The sequence below is a fragment of the Saccopteryx bilineata genome, chromosome 10, assembly GCF_036850765.1.
Source record: "Saccopteryx bilineata isolate mSacBil1 chromosome 10, mSacBil1_pri_phased_curated, whole genome shotgun sequence".
In the NCBI taxonomy this organism is placed as follows: domain Eukaryota; kingdom Metazoa; phylum Chordata; class Mammalia; order Chiroptera; family Emballonuridae; genus Saccopteryx; species Saccopteryx bilineata.
This window is the reverse complement of record NC_089499.1, coordinates 5,989,110-6,012,005: the sequence shown is the minus strand read 5'-3', so window position 1 is coordinate 6,012,005 and position 22,896 is coordinate 5,989,110. Positions and strand designations below refer to the sequence as shown.

At 51.2% G+C, this 22,896-nt stretch overlaps 1 protein-coding gene across 3 annotated transcripts; it reads right to left on the bottom strand.

The window, feature by feature from the left end:
* Nucleotides 1-277: 277 nt before the first annotated feature.
* TRAIP (TRAF interacting protein) lies at nt 278-21,642 on the bottom strand. 3 transcript variants are annotated; one of them, XM_066245236.1, is made up of 15 exons: nt 21,442-21,642; nt 16,276-16,333; nt 15,771-15,854; nt 13,779-13,818; nt 13,072-13,199; nt 10,938-11,032; nt 10,413-10,526; nt 9,614-9,701; nt 8,921-9,010; nt 8,404-8,492; nt 2,643-2,798; nt 1,642-1,690; nt 1,226-1,375; nt 1,066-1,116; nt 278-850 (listed from the first exon to the last, which is right to left on the bottom strand). In XM_066245236.1, exons 1-15 carry the CDS (start codon nt 21,537-21,539, stop codon nt 728-730), a joined length of 1,413 nt encoding a protein of 470 aa, XP_066101333.1. In that variant the 5' UTR covers nt 21,540-21,642; the 3' UTR covers nt 278-727. The 3 variants fall into 3 exon arrangements, with proteins under 3 accessions (XP_066101333.1, XP_066101334.1, XP_066101336.1); XM_066245237.1 differs by having other exon boundaries at nt 10,938-11,029; XM_066245239.1 differs by lacking the exon at nt 15,771-15,854.
* Nucleotides 21,643-22,896: the final 1,254 nt, after the last annotated feature.

The following is a 22,896-nucleotide window of genomic DNA, read 5'->3' as shown; positions in this document are numbered from 1 at the left end:
GGGTGGAGAAGCAAATGGGCGCTTCTCCTATGTGCCCTGGCCGGGAATCGAACCCGGGTCCTCCGCACGCTAGGCCGACGCTCCACCGCTGAGCCAACCGGCCAGGGCCAAGTGTCAGTAATTTCATTCTTGCTAGAGTCTCTCTGTGTCCTGTGAGAGGGTACACGCCCAAGGGTCTGAGTCTAGGTGAAGTCCTACTTTAGCAAGTCACATCAAACAGTTTTCCAAAGTGCAAATTTACACTCCCAGACCCAGGAAGAAAAGAGTCTATCGTTTTTTATTTTCAATATAGAAACTTCATCCCCACCCTCTCCTAACCACCATCTCCGTCCCCTCTCCTGCTTGGCCCAGGCAGAAGCTTGGGCAGGCTAAATCAGCCTGCAAAGCCTCATGCATTTTGGTCCATACAATCAACAAAAGACTGGTCCGGAGGATCAGAAGCTGTCCAACATCTGGCCATGGATCTCAATGGAAACCTGCAACATGGAGCAAGCCCTGCTGGCAGGAGCAGTGAGCTGGTCACAGTCGCCACAGCCAGGCCCAGCATGGCGTGAGGCCAGGGCACAACTGAAAAGGCACATCGTCTGGGCCTCACCCTCAGCCCCGTCTTCTGGTCTACCATCACCCTGGAGGCTGGTCCTGGAAGAGAGTTCAAACACACTGCTGAGGCAGTCCTCAGCCCACAAACTGGAAGCACTGATCTGGCCACTGATCAGACTCCCTGTTCTCACAACCACAGGAAAGCATCCAGCTTGGCCTGGGATGGAGGGAGCACTTTCCTGGCTCCCACTCTTTGCTTAGCCTTGGCCTTGGGCTTCACAGGCAGTGGGCGGATCATAGTCATGTCCATCTGAAGGGGATGTCAAGGAAAAGGCCTAATGAGGGGACTGAAGTGCAGGGCAGGAAGGGCTGAGACCCGGGGACAGGCTGCCCTGTGTTAGTCAGCAAGGTCTGGCTCTGCACACCTGAGGCTGCAGCCGCTGGCAGGCTGGGTCTGGGGGTGCAGGTGGGGGATGCTGTGGGCTCTATAGCTCAGCTCAGCCCAGTACCACAGAACAAGGATACAGGCTGGATGAATTTGGTCCGGCCTCCAAGACCATCGAAGCCTGTTCTTACCTAAAGTTGAAGGAAGAGATGAGTGGACCAGGTTCATGAGCGAGGGGGCTGGCCACCTCACGCCGCGCTACGATGGCTGGCACTTGCCGCTGTGGGAAGCCATACTCACTGCATCTGTGCTGTGACAGGGCTCTGCCCAGGCTCTCTTGTGCTGTTTCCGGCCCAGGACAGCATTCCGGATGAAGTTAGGGAAGGCGCCAGCCAGCTCCTCATCTGGTTCTCCCACACATAGCTGGCCGCCCAGTGAGAGTTGGGACTCCTGCAGGGGGGATGCCCAGAGCCAGATTTGATGAGCTGGCTGGCAGCAAAGGAGGGGGTGGGTTGTGATGGTGGAACAGGATCAGGACCTCTGAAGCCTCACTAGGAGGCAGAAAGGATAGGCAGGGATCCAGGGGTGACTCCTAAGTCCTGGGCCAGGACCGAGAGGGCCCTGGCAATACCCTGCCCTCTCTGAAGTCCAGCTTCACACTCAGTCCTGGCCAGGGGTGAGTGGTGACTGACTGATCTTCTTCTGGGAAGCCTTACCTTCCTGCAGCCTTTGGGCATCTTCTTGGGAATGTTCTTAGTGGGGGAGCTGTGAGACAGGAAGGCAAGAGGTAGGTGAGCAAGACACCGGGACGGGGAGGTCAGACCCAGGACACATCCCTGCAGGGCCACTGTGTGGCAAAGCTGCTGTCATGGCTGTGTGCTGAGCAAAGCATCGGTGACCCTGCTCCAAGTGCAGATCTGGGAATAGCTGACAGCTACAGCTGCCAGAGTGGTGGAGGCAGGAGGTTGGACCCTGTCCTAATCTACTCAGCGGTAAGCTGGTTCCAGTGCTCCCCAAGCCCTCAGACACCTCACTATGTCCCAGGCTCTGTTTGGGCAGGAGAGACCAACTGATTCACCAACCGCAGGAGGAAAGCCGGTCATGCCCTGACACAGGCAGACACATCTGAGGAGCTCAGGCCTTGCCCTGTCTGCCCAAGGGGGACGCTACGTCCCCGAGACCCTTGGTAAATGAAACAGCCCATAAAGTACTCTCAGAACACAGGCTAGGCCATCTCCCTAGGGAATCGAGATCATCTGCAAGGAAGGCCTGGGACACAGCAGATTACGGCCCTAGGCCCTGCCTCTCATTCCTGGTTCCAGAGCTGGATACAGTGTTTCCATCCAATCCCTGGGACCCTAGCAGCTAGATACCCAACCCGCTCCTGGCATTTTCCCACGGGAGTGGGAGGATGGTGACCTAGGGCTGAGCCGTGGCTTCTCAAAGCCTTAAGGACAGGGGAAGGATGATCCTGGACCCTCTGCTCCTGTCCCCCTAGCCAGTAGTCGGCAAACTCATTAGTCAACAGAGCCAAATATCAACAATACAATTGAAATTTCTTTTGAGAGCCAAATTTTTTAAACTTAAACTTGTAGGTAGGTACATTCCTTATCAAAGTAGCACCCGCACATGGTATTTTGTGGAAGAGCCACACTCAAGGGGCCAAAGAACTGCATGTGGCTCCCTCCAGCAGACAGGGCCAGGGACTACCACTTACTGTGCCTTCTCTGCGCAGAGCTTCTTGGCATGGCCATGCTGAATGCCAGAGGGCCGGGCTGGGGGCGTGTCCACATCAAAGGTGGCAGAGAGGTCAATATCATCACTGAAGGCTGGCCTGCGAAGCTTCAGGTTCAGCATCTCTACAGGAGCTGGGCTATAGACACAGACAGACCGGTCACTCAGGATTACAGTGGCCGCCCAGGACAGCAGCCCCTCAAGCATCAGAGATGGCCCAGCTCCAGAGGCCTGGAGTCCACACCTGGCTCAGGGTCTCCCTCCGAGGAAGTCCTAATCTCTACAGAAAAATAAAAAATCACCTGGCTTAGTCCTTCACACAGTCATGGGACCAGTGACAGTCTGGAGGACAAACAAGGAAGCAAGCAAAACCCCACACAAAACCCAAATGTACGAAGGCTACTTACTGCCTTTGGACCAAGTAGCCTCACTTCTCAGAATGTTGTACAAAGAGCCAGAAATGTGACCACAGATTGATGTAAATGGATCAATGCTATCACCCACCAGTGCTACTTATGGCAAATGGCACAATATTAGAAAGTCAAAATGACCCTCTTGGGGGCTGGCACTTTCATAGCTTGACAGATATTAAAGTAGGGTTTCCACAGAGTAAAATGCTCATGTATTAAACTTTAAAAGCAATACAAAACTCTATGTATAATAGTCAACAAAAGACAAAACAAATTAAATTATAATTTTATGCATCAAAAGATATTATTGCAGAGTAAAAAGGCAATCCACAGAATGAGAGAGAATATTTGTAAATCATGACTCTGACAAGGGATTTAAAAATTAAAAAGTACTAAAATGGCCAATAAGCTCATGAAAAGATGCTCAAGATCACTAGTCATTAGGGAAATGCAAATCAAAACCACCATGAGATCCCACCTCACACCTATTAGGATGCTACCATCAAATAAAAATAGAAAGCCCTGGCCGGTTGGCTCAGCGGTAGAGCGTCGGCCTAGCGTGCGGAGGACCCGGGTTCGATTCCCGGCCAGGGCACACAGGAGAAGCGCCCATTTGCTTCTCCACCCCTCCGCCGCGCTTTCCTCTCTGTCTCTCTCTTCCCCTCCCGCAGCCAAGGCTCCATTGGAGCAAAGATGGCCCGGGCGCTGGGGATGGCTCTGTGGCCTCTGCCTCAGGCGCTAGAGTGGCTCTGGTCGCAACATGGCGACGCCCAGGATGGGCAGAGCATCGCCCCCTGGTGGGCAGAGCGTCGCCCCTGGTGGGCGTGCCGGGTGGATCCCGGTCGGGCGCATGCGGGAGTCTGTCTGACTGTCTCTCCCTGTTTCCAGCTTCAGAAAAATGAAAAAAAAACAAACAAACAAAAAATAAAAACAGAAAATAACATTTGTTGGTAAGGATGTGGAAAGATCGGAATTCATGTACCTTGTTGGTTGGAGTGTAAAATGGTACAACCACTGTGGACAAAAGAAAGGCAGTTCCACAGAAAATTAAAAATAGAATTTTATATGACCCAGCCATTATACTTTTGGTATATATCCAAAACAACTGGAAGCAGGATCTTGAAAAGATATTTGTACATCCACGTCCACAGCAGTCTTATTCACAACAGCCAAAAAATGGAAGCAACCCAGGTGTTCATCCACTGACTAGATAAGCAAAATTTGGTGTATACATACAATAGAATATTATTCAACTTAAAAGTAAAAAGGAAATTCTGCTCCAACATGGGTGGACCTTCAAGACATGAAGTGAATTAAGCCAGTCACCGAAAGACAAAGACAGCATGATTCCACTTATATGAGGTATTTGGAATAGTCAAAACCATAGAGACAGAAAGTAGAATGCTGGTTGCTAGAGGCAGAGGGAAGGGGAGAAATCACGGAATTAATGTTTAACGGGTACTTTCAGTTTTCCAACATGAAAAGAATTCTGGAGAAGGACGGCAAAGATGGTGCTCATGTTATGAATGTATTTAATACCAGCAAACTGTATACACTTAAATGTTGATACATTTTGTTACATATATTTTATCACACTAATTTTGGAAAACACTTGATTCGGTGCACACACGTCTCCCTGCTCTCCCCTCCAATATAGAAAAAGGACTGCAAGGAAGTATACTACATGTCAACAGGGACTACCTCTAAGTCCATATTTTCCAAATTCTCAACACTGAATATGTTTTACTTTTATGATGTGGGGGTGTTCTATTAAAAAACTGCAGCCAACAGGATTTTCTTAACCCATTCAGGCCTGGGGGCTCCCAGCTCCTGCGGTAGGAGAACTCTGGGGAGTGGCAGGGGCATCCCACGACAGCCCTCCCTCGTCCCATCCCTCAGGAACCATCCAGGGCTGCCCACAGCCCCACCCCCACTGCTTAGGGACAGAGGGCCGCAACGGGGGGGGGGGGGGGTATGAGACCCTGGGCCGGAGCCCAGCGGGTGTGCTGGTCGGAGAAAAGGGAACTACCTGCACTGAGTTGGGTGGGTGGGCATGTGAGAAGCTTGGACTGTCCCTTCCTTTCCCTGGCCAGGGAAACAGGTGTATCTACCCATCTCAAACCAACTCCATGCCAGTTACTTTGCTTCCCTCTCTGGGAACCACAGTACCAAGCAGCAGCCAGAAGCACTTGTGCCAACCTTTCTGCAGCATGTGTTATCCTGCCACTGTTACCAACCCCAGCAAGTCCAGCGCAGGTTAGAAGAGGTGAAGAGGTGCACTCAGAGACAGGCAGGGTCTGGCTGGGGGCAGCCATTTTGCTCTCCAGGTGCCGTGTGGCAGGACTTCCTGCTGCCATCCCCGCAGACCTTGCCACTCAAGCCAAGGCAGTCACCTTCACTTGCACCTCCCGGCTACCCACAGGACTAAACTTAAGACTAGAAGGTTCTCACAGTGCTCCCCACTCTCCCACACCCACATCTGGCTCATAAGGACACAGTTCTTGTCCCTCAGACTGTTCCTAATATACCCTTCTCTTCTGAAGCTCGAACTCTGCTCCCTTCCTGCCAAGGGTCTTTCCTTCCTTCCCTCCTTTGGTCAGTCCAACAAGGAGGAAGAGTCAGAGCCCAACACCCTTCCCTCAGTGGCTGAGGCACTGGCTTAAGGCCCTCCTGGATGATACTATCACCACCTTTGGGACACTCACCTGTGGCCTACCTACAGGCCTTCATGCCAGGGGCCTCAGGAGGTGGAGCAAGACACTCAAAGCCTGCCTTTCCAAAACAGAACAGAGGCCCTGGGCAGACCCATCATCTGTGTGACACGGGGACTGTTAGTGTCTTCTCCAAGAACTCATGGCAGCTGGCAGGCCTTCCGTAAGCAAAGGCTTCCCCAACTCCCTTTGGCCTGGAGGTTAGGGACCTTTAGGGTCCTTGAGAGAGGTCTTCCAAATATCCCCTCTGTAGTTGAGGGTGACAGTTGCTTCCTGAGGGTGACAGTTACACCCTAGAATGGCAGGAGGGAAGGATAATCTTACGGTAACGAGTGGACTAGCAACCACCAGCTGCACCCATAGACTTCCCCAAATTTCTGGGAGCGAGTATGGCCAGGGGACAAAAGACCTACCTACAGCCAGAACACACAAGGAGAGGTCTACAAATGAGGAAGGACGGGGGCAAATCTAGCTTTGCAGGAACATTAAACAGAACTGAAAACTGGGGTACCGATGGAAGGTGGGACATGGCTCTACCCCCTCTTAAATCTGTACTGGCAGAGCACCTGACAGCTGGGCAGCTCTGCTGGGCCAAGAAATGGGAGGACTTTCCCCAGACACCAAGCAACCCACCTACAGTAGCTGGTGGGACAGTAAAACCCCATGTGTCCTAGGTTCATGGGAGACTCGGCACGATGCTGGCTCACCGCACACGCTCCCCAAACCCTGTACACTTAGGTTGGGTTCCCAGGCAGCCTTTCTGTCCTTCTTTTTCAAAGGATTACACGCAGTCAGGAACCCCCAGTCATGGGAGGAAAGTCTAAGAGGAAGGCCAGGCTTTACAGACACAGACTCCAAGAGAAACAAAAATGTGACCAGAAAACAAGGAATAGTATATTTTACAAAAGATGCACTTAGAGAGCAAAAATGAATTCTTGTAAATTTGAAATGTAATCGCTGATTTTGTCTTAAAATGGAAGGAAATTCTGGCACACACTACAGCACGGATGAAGCCTACGACCCCCGGAACAGGATGTAGAGGAGGCACCGTGGAGCTTGCAAGTAGCAGCCTCAAGATAGCTTAGATAGCCTGACCTGTGGTGGCGCAGTGGATAAAGCGTCAACCTGGAAATGCTGAGGTCGCCGGTTCGAAACCCTGGGCTTGCCTGGTCAAGGCACATATGGGAATTGATGCTTCCAGCTCCTCCCCCTTCTCTCTCTCCCTCTCTCTCTCCTCTCTAAAAATGAAAAAAAAAAAAAAAAAAAAAAAAGATAGCTTAGATAAAAGGATTTTACTTCCTGCCTGGAGGGGGCACGGATCCTAAATACTGTATCAGCCCACATGAAATGGTCTCTGCAAGTGGCAGCTCCCTGAGGGTGAGCACTATACCTACCAAGCCCCTGACAGAGACAGCCCTTGAGTCACCTGGGGCTTCCGAGGTGTGCTGGCCAATGGGCTCTGAGGGTGGAGCGGAGAGGAAGGAGCAGAAACAGTCTAGGATGTCAAAATCAACCACGCACAGGCCCTCGCAGACAGCTGTGTGCCCCTGGTCCTTTCGCACAGCCCTTTCTCAGTCCCACCCCAAGGTGGGCGGGCAGGCAGCTCTGGCTCCCACTGCAGAGCCCCTCTGTGGCCCACGACATGTGACAGGGCCTCTAAAGAAGCACTGGCTGTGCAGAAGAAGGAGAGCTGATCACCGCTGAGGAGCCCGGGGAAGGCTCTGCAGAGGACTGCCCCAGAGCGGAGGAGCACGACACACCACGCTCGGAAAGGCGCAGAAGCAGGAAGGTCAGGAGTGTTCCTTTGCAGTGAGATCTGGCTGAAGCCTAAAGATCCAACATGGCCCTCAAGACTGGCCGCACGGTGCCCTCGCCACAGTGCCCAGGGGTCTGTGAGGTGCCTGGTGGGGAGGGGTGGTATGATGCCCAGGGTTGCTAATGCCGGGATGGCAGAGGAATCAGAGGACAGGCCAGAAGCCACGCGAAGGTGGTGGCATGGGAATGGGGCAGGAGGCGTCAGAAGGTAGGCAGCCTGCAGCAACTGCCTAGATGGGGATAAGAGGCGGCATAATGACTTTCTAAAGGACAAGGAAAGTGGCTCAAGGAAAAGGCTGCGTCATCGTTCTGTCTGGGCCCTCAGCTGGGCAGCTGCACAGGAGACAGTCCTGCGGATGCTCTAGGCCAGAGGGCTTCTCTAAACACTCGAGTGGGTGGCCGCTCCTGGCAGGGACACATCCCACTGCCTCTTGGCTCCCTCTGCTGGCAGCTTCAGCGCCACCTTTCCAGGACCAGAGGGGAATTCTCGTGGTGAATGGCTTCCTGTTTGTTTCAGATGCACATGGCGAGGCACCCCATACACAGACACAGACACAGAGGCAGTGCTGCTCCGGCCCCTTCTCTGACCATCTTCAGGTCCTCTCTGGCCTGACCTGACCTCTCCTTCTCAGAGCCAGGAACTTGCCTTAAAGGTGCTTTCCAGCTAAATCATGGCTGTCTCCCAGGGCGGGAGGTGCAGAGCCTATGCCCACAGGGAGCACTCACCCCGCCAAAGCCAAGGAGAGAGGAGCCTTGCAGGGGGCTCTTCCAGCTGTGGCCCCTGCACCACCCCAGAGGGTCAACGAACCTCTCTAGAACCAGGCGGTTCACAGCCTCACTGTCCACCGGCGGCAGGTTTAGGGTTTCCTGAAGCATCTTCAGCTTTTTTTTCAGGCTCTTGGGGAAGGCAAGGGAAAAGTGTGAAAGAAAAGCTGAGGCAGCAAGTCCAGACAGACGGCCAAGACATGAGCAACACTCAGGAGCTCAAACACACTGGGAACAGGACCAGGCCTGAACCCATCAGGCTCCGGGGCCAGGGCCACCGGGCCCCAAAGCCCTTCACTGGCAAAGCTCCTCCCCTGGTGACCTCGAGTCTGTAGGTACAGAACAGACTCTGAGGGAAGACCCATGGTGCTGTCTGCCCAGGCTCCAGACCAGGGTCAGTGTTTCCATCCTGACCCACCCTGGCCCAGAAGGACGCAGGGAGCCCACAACCACCACCACTGACTGGGCACAGCAGATTCCCAGGCAGAGCTAGCCCACCTCTGCTCTTGGCGAGCACACAAACCACCCCTCACTCTTGTCAGGCCAGGGATGACCCTCACCGCGATTTCCTTATCAGCACTCTGTAAATCCTTCTGGGCCGACTTCAGCTCCAGTCTGGCCTGGTCCAGTTCAGAGTAGACTGTCTGCAACTGCAAGAAAGTATAGGGAATAAGGACAAGTCAAGGGGTGCCCATGTGCCCTGCCCCCATCTGTTTTTACCCTGCTCATAGTAGACCAGGGTCAAGAGTATGGGGACTCTGGGGGGACCCCAGCTCTATGGGGCTTGGCTGTAGTCCAGCAATGTCCTTCTGGAGCTGCTCAGGAGTCAGGGCTGCTTCCTACACCCTGCAGCCCATGGAGGCGCCAGGCCCAGGAATAAAAGCAGCTGTGCTGACGGAATCAGCTGCCAAGAGCCCTCTACTCTGGGCTGGTGCGCACAGACCTCTGAAGCCGTCATGTTCGGGACTTGCGCTCTCCAGCCAGCTGAGAGGCGCCCAGCAGCCAGGAAGAGCCGCGGGGAGCCTAAGTATGCACATGTTAAGAGAGCACCAGCCTGACCTGCCAGCCTAAATGGACAAGCCACATAGCCAGAGCCAACGCCAATGAGGACCAGTACCCAGTCTCTGTGAGTCACCCAACAGCCCCATGGAATCAGCTGCACCATCAGGACCCTGGCTTTGCTCAGGAGACATGAATGAGCAGGAAAAAGGACAGCCACATCCCCTTTCGCTCTCCGCTCCCCACTAAGTTACCTTGCTTCTGGAAGAAAACAAGTCCTTCTTCAGCTTGTCAGCTAGCTCCCCTGAGGCCTTCCGTGCCTCTTTGAGGTTCTCATACTCTCTACACAGGTGCCAAAAAAAAGATCTCTGAACAGGATACCTGCTGGCCAGACAGAGCCCCGACCAAATACAAAGCCCAGCCCAACCCCTCCCCTGGTACCATTCCTACTGACAGCTGAGCTCAACAGAGTGGTGCTGTGGAGGGCCCTGTACCCCGTGCAAGGAGAGCTGGTGAGTCTGCCCCGTCCTGCAGGCACTGGTGGTCTGAGATGGTGTGCGCGAAGCCCCAGCTTCACTCAGGAGGCCCCTACACTGCCTGGCCCCCACAGGAGACATCTGTGATCCTCAGTGCCTGTCAGCCAAGTGGCCTTTCCCCAACCTCCCACCCACAGTATTAGAGAATCTGAGTGCAGTTTCTGGTGCAAGTCAGGCAGGGTCAGTAACTGTGCTGACAGGAAACAGGCTGCAGATATCACGATGAGGCTGACAGCTCAGAGAGCTGTGCCCACCTCCTCAGAAATAACACTTGTAATCACTCAATTCTCTCAATAATCCTATGAGGCTAGTTATTACTATCTCCATTCAGTAAGCTGAGTCAGAGAGGCTAGCAAACTGGCTCCTGGCCACACACTGAGAGGCAGGGTCAGGGCTCAAACTGAGGCAGCACGGCTCCAGTGCCTGCTCTGCCTCGCAAGAGGGGCAGCAGATGGAAAGGCACAGCTGCGGCGCCACAGCTTAGCTGCTGGGCTGGACAAGGGGCCAGAGCACGCACTTCTTGAGGGACACGCAGTACACGGCCAGCTGCTCCACCGCTGACTGGCCCACGCCCATGTCTCGGATCATCTCCTCTACTTCAGGCCGCTGGCTCTTGAGTAGGAGCTCAATCCTGAAAAACACCCAGCCCACGGCATTTAGAATCTGGAGGCTGATGGGCAGGTACCCAGTGCAGCGCTGCCTCCCTTTGCTGCTGTTGCTATGGTGACAGTCTGGGCTGCTAGGATGCTTTAGCAGGTGGGTCTGCCCAAAGTGAGGCCGCACAGCAGAGCTGAGTACAGCTGCAGGGATGCTGCTGGGGGAAGGGGTGCTGAGGGAGGTCCCCAAGTCCAGGGATCTGTGGAGAGAGGCTCTGGAGCGCAAGACCTGCCAGATCGCCTGGCCACAGGCCACAGCAAGGGGAAGAATGTGTCAAGGGCCTCATGGAAAGTAGAGGAGTCCACAGAGGCCGAGTGAGTAGACCTGGGCCCAGACCCAGTGGCCCCGGGAGCAAGGACAGGGCAGGCCTCAGCTGCAAGCTCACCGCTCCATGGTCTGCATTTTGCTCTTGAGTCGGCGGGCCTCCTCTCGTGCTCGTTTGCTCTCATCCTGCTGCTGCTCCAGGAACTTCATCTGCTTCTGAAGAACAAACGCACCATACACACCTGCTACTTGGAGGATGCCAGGGGCCATGGCTAAAGTCGTAGGGAGAACTCTACCCCAGAACTTTCTGCTTTTGAAAGTGCAGATACCCCCTGACCAGGCGGTAGCGCAGTGAATAGAGTGTCAGACTGGGATATGGAAGGACCCAGGTTCGAGACCCTGAGGTCGCCAGCTTGAGCACAGGCTCAACTGGTTTGAGCAAAAAGCTCACCAGCTTGGACCCAAGGTTGCTGGCTCGAGCAAGGGGTTACTCAGTCTGCTGAAGGCCCGCTGTAAAGGCACATATGAGAAAGCAATCAATGAACAACTAAGGTGTTGCAACGAAAAACTGATGATTGATGCTTCTCATCTCTCTCCGTTCCTGTCTGTCTGTCCCTGTCTATCCCTCTCTCTGACTCTCTCTCTGTCTCTGTAAAAACCCTGGGCTTGCATGGTCAAGGCACACATGACAAGCAGTCAATGAACAACTAAAGTGAAACAACTGTGATTTGATACTTCTCATTCCCCTCACACCATAAAAACAATAAATAAAATCTAAAAAAAAAAAAGAAAGTGCAGATACCCATGTGTCCCTCAAGCCTTGAAGGTAAGGCTGCTGGCCCCATTCTTTCTTTTTTTTTTTTTTAAAGATTTTTTTTTTTTTTTAACAGAGACAGAGAGAGAGTCAGAGAGAGGGATAGACAGGGACACACAGACAGGAATGGAGAGAGATGAGAAGCATCAATCATCAGTTTTTCGTGGCAACACCTTAGTTGTTCATTGATTGCTTTCTCACATGTGCCTTGACCACGGGCCTCCAGCTGACAGAGTAACCCCTTGCTCGAGCCAGCGACCTTGGGTCCAAGCTGGTGAGCTTTTGCTCAAACCAGATGAGTCCACACTCAAGCTGGTGACCTCGGGGTCTTGAACCTGGGTCCTTCAGCATCCCAGTTTGACGCTCTATCCACTGCGCCACCGCCTGGTCAGGCTGCTGGCCCCATTCTAACTGGTGTTTTCTTCTGCTAAGAGGCCGTAGGCCAGTGGCTTCCTCACCTCCTTGCTTGCTCCTCCTGAGATGTCTTACCACAGGTACAGAGCACTGCCAGCCCCCATTGGCTCACTGTGGGCTGCCCAGCTCCCGTGCTTGGGTCTCACAGTGCACATTGTGCAGAAAGCTGGAGAGGCCCAGAGCACAAATCCAGGCCTCCCCTTCTGCCAGAGGTAGCTGGCCGGGCTGCCCTGGACACAAGACTGCTCCATCTCTTAGAATGACACCAGACACTCCTGCTCTGCAACTGGGGGCTGCTTCTCTCCTTCCCTCCCACTGGCCAGGCCACGTGATCCTGACCAGCCACCAAGCAAGAACAGAGATAATGAACACCCCGGGGCCCTGTCTGCTCACAGGATGCCTCCTTTTCCCTTTCAAACGGCATCCAGCAAGGGCTGCTCCTGCTACGAAGCCAGAATATCAATTGTGGGTTCAGATCAATCGCCTCATGCCTCTTGGAGAGCAAGAGGCTCACCAACCCAGGCTGATACAAAATTCATCTGGGTCTAGGACGGCTGGCTCTGTCGGCTTTGATCTGCCCGGTCAGCTCGGCACAGCCAACTTCAAAGGCCTCTGCTCCTGCCTAGGGTGCTGTTTGATCTGGCTGAGAGAGCAGCCCAGCCAAGGACTACAGTGTGAAGGGCGGTTTCTTCGGGCGGGCTTCATCAGTGGAGTACAAACCACTCTGGAAACATGTATCAGCCTCACCAAGGTCTTGGCTAGGCAGCCCCTCCATGGAGTACTGGGAAGGCCTTACCTCCTCAACCTCCCTAGTACCAAATTTGAAACATGGCATTATGGCCCTTTTCTCATGGGCTGGATGGGCACAGTATGGGAGGCCCGGGGAAGAAGGAATTCACCTCCATTTCTCGACAGTGTACACCAAGGCACTGACCATGGCAAAACCAGAAGTGAAGCCCTAGAGCGGTAAGCTCGGGCCTGGGCAAGATCTCCCCACCGGCTGGTGTCCACAGCCCCGGGGACCCACCTTGAGGGTGGAGCACAGCATCTCGGCCTCGTCTAGGGCCTTCTGCAGAGCTCTCACGGTGGCATTGCGCTCTTCTAGCGTGTCCCGCAGAGTGTTGATGATGGCTTGGCTGTCCTGTTTCTCCCTCTCTAGAGCAGGGATGGAGATGGGAGAGGGGAGAGGCCCAGCACCTATCAGCATGAGAACCTGGGTGTTTGGGCTTCAGCATCCTACCCCAGGGACCGGTGAGGAACAAGTCCCAGGCTAGAAAGTTGGATGGCAGCTTCTTTCTGGCCTGCATCAAACCAGGAAGCCAAGCTAGGCTCTTCATTCAGGGGATGGGACCCTTTTGCTGTGTGGGACTACTCAAGTAAAGATTTCACTGCTCCCCACTCCCATGGGTCTGGTTAAGTTGCCATCCCAGAAATCAGGCCGGTTCTTGCCAAAGTCTGTGGCCGACACCTGGCCTATAAATGCTCTGGTGCATCAGCCTCCCAGCCTGGCTGCTGGGCAAGAATCCTCAGGCAAAGAGAGGAGGCTCACCTAGACAGCTCGAGCCACCTCCTTTTCCTCTCCCTTTCAGTCACAGAGCTGGCAAGACTCTTACACATTTAAACCAGGGAGAGCCCTCGGCTCCACCAGAAGACTGGGGGCCTTCCCCCTGGGGCCTCTCTTATCAACACCCAAGTCGGAGGCTTCCCACATCCCTTGGTCCCTTACTGACTCACCTTTCTGGCAAAGCTGGGCTCTGACATTATCCAGCTCGTTCTGCAAGGCAAAGCTCACAATGAGCAGCAGCTGGCATCACCACTGCCTCCGCCTGGCCTCCCATTGGACTGTGGGGAGCCCCAGGAGAGGATGATGAAGCCTGTCGGTCTAGGGAGGCATAGCTCTGCTGAACCTCAAGGCCAAGCAGAGCCGACAATGGAGAGAGAAGCCTGGTTTTATCTCTGTGTGCCTCTTTAAGAAGTAGGTAAGATGGGGGAAATAATCTCAGATACAAGACCCCAAGTCAGGGAAAGAGGTGGAACAGAGGTAACAGAAGTTAAGTTGGGTCTGTGCGCTCAGTCTTACAGCAGAGGCTTCTATTGCTTCCTTGGTCCTGTGCTGGCCCTTACCCTCTCTGGGCATCAGCTGCACTCACTGGGAACACAAAGTTGGCATGGCCAAGGATCCTGGGCCGCCATGCCTTCCCTCCAGCCTAGGGTCCTACCTGCTTCACAGTTTACCTCTCTTCTAAGCTCCAAGCTTGCTCTGTGAACCACAAATCTTCCAGCCTCAGAATTTAATATAGTTGGCAAGCCAGCACAACCTTGAGCCCCTGGATGAAACCTCACATGTGCTAGGTTCTAACCGAACTGCTGTGCGCCTCTCGAAGCCTGGAATGTATACAGTCCAGAGCCACTGCGGCAGAACCGCTGAGCATCTGGGACAGAACTCAGCCCAGCTCCCATTCAAGAATCCAGAGCATGCAACACCCCTTTGGGCAAGAGAGGTACCTGCTCCATAAGCAGCAGGCTCTATAGAACCAAAAGGCGTGGCCGAGGATCCACTGTGGGAGCTGGATGGAACCCAGGCAAATCCTCCTCCAGATCACCCTTCCCAGGTCAACACAAGACTCAGAATCTCACATGTGACCAATACTAAGGCCAAGCCCCAGTAGGTAGATAGCCCCATGTGGTCAAAATCTCTCCCCAGGATTCTGGGGGAGGGTGCTTTCAGCAGATGAGGTGATCAGTATAGGATGAACATCTGGGGATGGAAGTGGTGGGTTGAGAAGGACATGTATGGGCTGTCTGAGAAGAAAAACTACCCATAGTACCCTGGCTCCTGCCACACCCAAGCAGGATGACTACTCAAGATGTTGCCTCCCTGTCTCCTAGATCTGGCTTTAAAAGCTGGAAAGAAATGAAGCTGCCTTTGTTGCCCGTTTCACAGAACACAGCTTAAAACTGGGAGCAGTTACCATGACAATGAACATGCTGGCTTTAAACACAAAAGCTCCATGTTCTTGAAGCAGTGAGGTTCCAAGGACATCATGGGACCCTGGAGCCAGGGCCAAATGAACTCTTATCTGACAGATGCCCAGCAAATTAACCCTCAGAATCCAGGTTCACTTGCAAACCCCAATCCCACTTCCCAAGAGGTTTCTGCCAATCCAGCCCCCTTGTGCACAAAGAAAGCTAAACACAGACTTGGGGGGCAAGCGGTGGTAGTGTAGGAGGGAATCCACCCACCCTCTCCTACAGTGTGGGTTTCTGCCCTAGGAACACATCTTGATTCCCGGGGCTCTGCCCTCTATTCTTAGCCTGGAAAAGACACAGCTTCCCAGGCCGTTTGGAGACACAGCCAGGTTTGTGAACAGAGGGTCCACACACCTTCCCTGGCTGAGGACTAGAAGAGTTTTCTAATTTGTCCTTAACTGTTCAAGCAGCAAAGTGGGCTGGAACAGATCCTTTGCAAGGTGAGGGGACCTTGGGAGAGGCACTCTGCCCCTGGGTGGAATTGTTCTGAAATCCCAAAGGGAGGACTCACAGTGTATTTCTCCATGGCTGTCTCATCTCCACTTGCCCTCTCTTCTCCTTGCCTCTGCCTTGAAATCTCTACAAAGTCTCCCCTCCAAAACTCGTCCTTTATACTTTAGGTACTCTCCCTCGGTGGGAGCAGAAAGAACTCTTAAAGGGCTTGGGGTTCAGTACAGTGAGATAAATTCTAGGTACCTTTAAGAATTCTGCATCTAAGATACCCTCATCCTCCTGGGCAAGGTCAAAGAAGAGCTTATTGATAATGGTTCTTCTGCCAACCTGGATGGAAGAACAAGAAAGAGTATGACTGTACTGTTGGCTCATGGGCAAGAGGACAGGGTATACATGCAGCTTAACTTGCAGCTAGGTGGTTACTGAAGTCATGTCTCTGTAAACCCATATCATGGCCACTCAAAAGACATCCCATATCTAGGTCCTGTGCATTGAGGAAATGGGGAAGTGCAGGGGAGCAGGGGTAAATCTATCCATGTGAAGATGACCTAGACACTGCCAACTACCATGGTATAAGCAGGCCTCCCGAGCCACTCAAAACCATAAGTAAGGCACGATCACCCGATCACCCTCAAATCATGAGGGTTCAAAGGGTAAGAAATATCAGCTCCAGAGACCTTTCTCATTCTTGCTTCCTGGCAAGGAGACAGTGTGTGACACTGAGGTGTTTCCACACCCTCACCCTCACCTGGATTCGGCACTGTGGGCAGGTCCGGCTTGGTGCTGTATCGAACCACTGGATCAGGCTGAATGAAAAGAAGAACAGACTGAGAAGCTATGACTTGGCTGGAGACATACAGGCCAGGAAGCCACCATGACCACAAAAGCATCTGTGCTGTTCCTCTTCGACCCAGTGCCTCCCACACAGGAGGGCAGCACCACAGGCAGTGACAGCCGTTCCACAAGACCTGACTGGTACAGGCACGCCGACCACTTGGCCCCTCTTTTTCCGGTACCATTGGCGTGGCCCTCCCTTCCCAAGCTTTTTGAATTTTCTAGGCTTTGATGGGGGCAATAGTCAAAACCCAGTTCCCTCAGAGATGGGGATCTAATAACACCCCCCACTTTAAGCTGGGCCTCCAGAAGGGGTTTCTTTCTTCCTTCCTTTCTCTTCTTTCTTTCTGAGGTGCCTACATAACTGTCAGACAAAATAGACTTTAAGTGAAAAAAAAGTTACAAGAGACAAAGGACTATTTACGTTGATAAAAGTTTCAATCCAAGAAGAAATAACAATTATAAGAACATATGCAACTAACAACAGCACCCAAAAACAACAAGATTGGACAGAATGGAAGTGAGAAATAGTGCTACAACAAAAATTGAAGACGTCGCTTGACCTGTGGTGGCGCAGTGGGTAAAGCCTCGCTCCACCTGGAAATGCTGGGGTTGCCGGTTCGAAACCCTGGGCTCGCCCGGTCAAGGCACATATGGGAGTTGAAGCTTCCTGCTCCTCCCCCTTCTCTCCCTCTCTCTCTCTCTCTCTCCTCTAAAGTGAATAAAAATAAATAAAAATAATTAAAAAAAAAATTGAAGACGTCAATACCCCACACTATCAGTAATGGATAGGCCAATCAGACAGATGATCAATAAAGAAATAGAGCACTTAAACAACAAAATGAACCAACTAGATCTAACAAACATATAATAGCCAAATACACATTTTTCTCAAGTGCACATGGAACATTCTCTAGGATGGACCATATGTTGTGCCACAAAACAAGTCTTAATAAATTTTAAAAGACTGAAATCATATAAAGTATCTTTTCTGATTACAACGAATGAAACTAAAAATCAGTAACAGAAGAAAAATAGAAAATTTACAAATACAAAAAAAATTACACAATACACTCTTTTTTTTTTTTTTAAAGATTTTATTTATTCATTATAGAGAAGGGAGAGAGAGAGAGAGAGAGAGAGAGAGGAGCAGGAAGCATCAACTCCCATATGTGCCTTGACCAGGCAAGCCCAGGGTTTTGAACCGGCAACCTCAGTGTTTCCAGGTTGACACTTTATCCACTGCGCCACCACAGGTCAGGCTACACAATACACTCTTAAACAGCCAAGGGTAAAGAAGAAATTACAAGGGAAATTAGAAAATACCTTAAAATGAATGAAAACACAACATACCAAAATTTATGAAATATAGTAAAAGCAGTGCTAAGAGAGAAATTGATAGCTGAAACACACATATTAAATGAGAAGAAACCCAAGCCATGGCCAGGTAGCTCAGTTGGTTAGAGCATCATCCTGATATGCCGAGGTTGCAGGTTTGATTCCTGATCAGAGCACACATAGGAGTCAACCAATGAATTCTTGGATGAGTGGAGCAACAGATTGGTGTTTCTCTTTCTCTTCCTCTCTCTAAAATCAATAATATTTTTTCCTTAAGTGACAGGAAGGGAGATAGTGAGGCAGACTCCTGCATGCATCCGTTGGGATCCACCCAGTAATCTTATCTGGGCCCAACGCTGGAGTACTGAGCTATTTTTAGCACCCAAGGCTGATGGGCTCAGACCAACCAAGCTATTCTCAGCACCTGGGGCCACATTCAAACAAATCAAGCATCTGGCAGCAGAAGAGGAAAGGGAGAGAAAGTGTGTGTGTGTGTGTGTGTGTGTGTGTGTGTGTGTGTGTAGCAGATGATTGCTTCTCCTGTGTGCCCTGACCGGGCATTGAACCCAGGACGTCCATATGCCCAGCTGATGCTCCATCCACTGAGCCACCTGCCAAGGCCTAAAATCAATAAATTAAAAAAATTTTTTAACTGGATTAGTTGATAAAAAAAAAAAAAAAAAGATGCCCAATAGGATGGCTATTATAATAACAAAACAGAAACAGAAAATCTGTTGCCCTGGCCCATGGCTCAGTGGGTGGAGCATGGGCCCAGCGTGTGGACATCTGAGGTTTGATTCCTGGTCAAGGCACACAGAAGTGACCATCTGCTTCTCTCCTTGCTTCCTCTCCCCCTTCTCTCCTTTTTCCCCTCCTGCAGTCAAGGGCTTGATTGGTTCCAACGTCAGCTGGGGTGCTGACGCTAGCTCAGTTGGAGTGCATCAGCCTCAAACACTAAAAATAGCTCGGTAGTTGAGCATTGGCATAAGACAAGGTCACCAGGTAGATCCCAGTGGGGGCACTAGTGGGAGTCTGCCTCACTATCTCCCCTTCTCTCACCTAACCATACAAACAAAACAGAAAACGTGCAGTCGCATGGAAAACAGTAAGGCAGTTTCTCAAAAATTAAAGATAGAATCACCATATGATCCAGAAATTCCACCTCTGGATATAACCCAAAAGAAATGAAAGCAGGAACTTAAACATATAATTGTATACCAATACTTATAGTAGTATAATTCCTAGTAGCCAAAACATGGAAACAAACCAAGATCCATTAACAGATGAAGGGATAAACAAAATGTGTTACTTCCATAAAACTGAATATTATTTAGTCACAAAAAGGAATGAAAGCCTGATACATGCTACAATATAGATGAATCTTGAAAACATTATGTTTAGTGAAATAAGCCAGACTCACAAGAACAAATACATGATTCCATTTTTATGAGGTACCTAGAATAGAAAAATTCAAGGAGAAATAAGGTAAAATAGAGGTAGCCAGGGGTTTGAAGGAGGGTTTTTTTTTTTAATTTTTAATTTAATTTTATTTATTCATTTTATAGAGGAGAGCGAGAGGGAGGGAGAGAGAGAGAGAGAGAGAGAGAGAGAGAGAGGAGAGAGAGAGAGGGGAGAGAGAGACAGGGGGGAGGAGCTGGAAGCATCAACTCTCATATGTGCCTTGACCAGGCAAGCCCAGGGTTTCGAACCGGCAACCTCAGTATTTCCAGGTCGATGCTTTATCCACTGCGCCACCACAGGTCAGGTGAGGGAGGGTTGATGGATAGTTATTGTTTAATTGATACAGTGTTTTTTTGTCTGGAATGATGGAAAAGTTCTGGAAATAGACAGTGGTGATGCTTAGACAACACTATTAATAGTACTTACTGCCACCGACTTGGACACTTAAAAATGGTTAAAATGGAAAGCATCTTTGAGCTCACCAAGTAAACACCATGAGCAAAGCTCACCCTTCCAAGTTAAAAAAAAAAATATCATTGGACAAAAAGTTATCACTGGAACCAGATGGTGGCAAACATGTCCAAGGAATATTAAAGGAATTTGATCCCTTTATGAACCTTCTGACAGATACTGTGCAGATAAATAATGGCAACTAGTAAGCAAAGGAACAATACTGAAATGGCCATGAAAGGGGAAAAATCACATCAGAAGCCTTAGAAAAAGCATAAACAATGGCTGTGTTCACCAGAGATATCAATTGCTTCCACGTGACCCCGTCCAAAAGGTCTATTTTAAAATTGGTCATGTACTTTTTCATATTGATTTCTTTTTGTTAAATAAACTTTGTAACAGTCCAAAAATGGTTAAAATGGTAAACCTTGTTATATATTTTTATTACAATAAAAAAGTACATAGTAAAAGAACAAGATAGGAAAAATTGGTTAAAATGGTAAATTTTGTTATGTATTTTAACCACAATAAATAAAAGATAAAGGAGCTCTGAATTAGCCTATCCACTGCTGCTACAGGAATCTTTTCCCACCAACAGTATTTAATAGAATGGTCCTATAGGGTTAGCAGCACAACTTGATCAGGGAGCAGCTGGTTGCCCTTAGATATTAACTTGTTTTGCTGGCATCAGTGAATACATTAGGGTGTCTGACCGAAGAGATGACTCTGGATAGAACCATTCCAAACCATGAAGCTAACCACAACCAATCTGGCAGCCAGAGGCCTACCAGGTTTCTACCTCAAAGAAACAAAAGAGCCCGTCAAGTTAGTGAAAGTTCACCTCTGCCCGGGTGTTGGGCAGATAAAATATATTGTGCTCACTTTGTTAAAGATGGTGCTGCCCACATGGAAGCTGTGGCCCAGGTGATATTAATGTGTGTTGGGGGTGGGCTGTGGGCAGGTAGGATCCTTGTAGCCGGGGGCTTGGTTTTAGGACTAAGTCTTTTGATGTGGGGTGGTACAATCCCACCATGCCTCAGATAAGCAACTTTGTATTAGAGACTTCACTATTTTGTATATTGGATTAAAGGTTTTAATTTCTGCACTATAAAGTGGGGCAGACCAGGAGCTTGCTCACTCTCAGTTCCTGAGATTAGCATTAGAGGAGAGAGCAGAGAGGAGAGCAGAGAGAGGCTACATGGAGGAGGCCAGGAGAAGCAGCCAAGATGGCAGAGTGTTGAAGGAGAAGCCAGTTTGCGCAGAGTTTGTGCAGAGAGAAGGAGATGGGGAGCCCAGGTGAATAAGTCTGGTGAGCTAGAAACCTTTGATTCTAGGAAACTCGGATAAGTCAGTAGCTTTGTGAGCGCCGAATGAGTGGGCTTTGGAGCCCAGTGTGTGTTTTTATTTGCCCGCCGGGTGCAAGCTAGGATTAAAGATGATGGCCACTAGCTCTTGGCTCTGTTGTTTCATTACCATCTGTCCGAATCCAGTGCGAACCTGCATGGGCCAGGCGGCTGTGATGATGACTGTGGATACCGGCTTTATACCGAGCTAATGGTTTTGAAGTTACATCTCTTTGCAAGCCGATCATGAAGTCTCTATCTTCACTGAACTAACTCTGGCCCCCTGGACTCAGGTCAGCTGTCACCTCCTGCCGAATGCCTCCCCTGACCCGTCTCTGTCCAGGTCGGAAACCTCTTGTGGGGCTCCGCCTAGTGCCATCCTCCTCATCTGTCTGGGGTCCGAGGGCTGGCAGCCCGGAGGCCCGACACCCCACAATCCTGCAGACGTGCGGGAGCGAGCACCCGGCCGGGAAACAACGGTCACTTACCACTGCAGGTGGAAGGTGTGGCCGCAGTGGATGGCGGCCACGTCGCGCGAGTGGTCGAAGAAGTCAGAGCAGATGGTGCATAACGCGCGGATAGGCATGCTCGCTGGACTCAAGAGCCGGGTAGCCCAGGAAACCGCGACGGATCGGGCTTCTTATCCGCGCCCCGCGCCTTACCCACCTTCAAATTTGGCTCTACTGAGTGACTTCCGGAATAGGACCGGAAGTGGCTCACGAAATGTGAAGAAGAACCTGAAGGTTGAGTCTCATTGGACGAACCCTCAGGGGCGGGACTTAACAGCCCTGCTGTCAGTCGGAACCCTAGGGCGGAGCGCCGGCCAGAATCTGTCCGCGGTATTCAGGCGGCTCCGGGTAGAGTGCCAGTACCGCCAGAGCACAGCCTCCAATGGGGTGCTGGAGCAGCTCAGCCGCCGGCAGGGCGGCTTTCTCCGGCAAGCCACAGCTGATGCGAGGTACGCGGGTACGAGCTCCTCAGCCCTGTCCACTCAGTGCAGCCTTTTCTGAACTTCGGGAAAGTCAAGACCGAGGCGGTAGGGGAATTGAGACTATGATCCCGGTGGAGAGGTGACCGCTCTGGGCAGTGGTGGGCCCTGCGCTGGAAACCCACAGTATTTACAGACCAAAAGCCCTTGGTCCACCCTCCCAGCCCTTGGCTGTTGAGTCATCCTAGAGAGATGGACACAGGTCCTAACCCAGCAGGACACCCTAAGCTCACTCTGGCTTTATCCAAGCAAGATGTGATGGACGATCCCAGGGTTTGGCGGCGGCAAGGCCAGTACTCTTGACTTTAGCCCTTAGCCCTGACGGGTATCAGTTATGCCTATGAACTGTAGTAGGGATGGAATTTTGGAGGCCCAGATGTTTCCTAGACCAGTGACTAACCCTTTTTCTTATTCCCACATCACAGAAGTTAGTTATCTTTGGCTCTTCCCTGAGAAAGAGCAGCATCTCTGCTGAGGTCTCCTGGGTGGTAGGGGTTGGAACAAGTCTTCCTAGGAGTGAGTTATCACTCTCAACTATTTTTAGCAGTTACTCCCTTCTCCCCAGGTGAAACCTTATGCAAAGCCCCATTATATAAAGCTGGTTTGATCCACCTGAAGCACACTCAGAGTGAATCCTTTGGGCCTCTGTGAAAAGCACAGGAGGTTCCCAGGAAGAAGGATCAACGCAAAGGGCAGCATAAAACCTCTGTGCAATACCCACCCTGCATTCTGTCCCCAGCCCAGGGAAGCTCACTTTGCCTATCGGCAAGGTCTCTCTTGTGGTAACCGGGCTTTCGTGGGTTCTAGTTCTATGCCTACATTAAGACAAGGACCCCTTGTTAAACAGGACTTGTCAGGGCAGCAACCCAAAGTTTATTCCTTGGCACAAGTCCAGCACAAGAGCCATCATCCATATGGATTGCTATAGTCCAAAGGAACCTGTCACCACCATCGA

Bases quoted from the DNA above. Each gene is read 5' to 3' on its own strand.
- TRAIP (XM_066245236.1), bottom strand. From the start codon at position 21,539: ATGCCTATCCGCGCGTTATGCACCATCTGCTCTGACTTCTTCGACCAC. The intron at 13,200-13,778 runs GTGAGTCAGTAA...TCCCTGCTCTAG, and splicing joins AGCCCAGCTTTGCCAGAAAG to AGAGGGAGAAACAGGACAGC. The intron at 9,011-9,613 runs GTAACTTAGTGG...ACTTTCTTGCAG, and splicing joins TGTTTTCTTCCAGAAGCAAG to TTGCAGACAGTCTACTCTGA.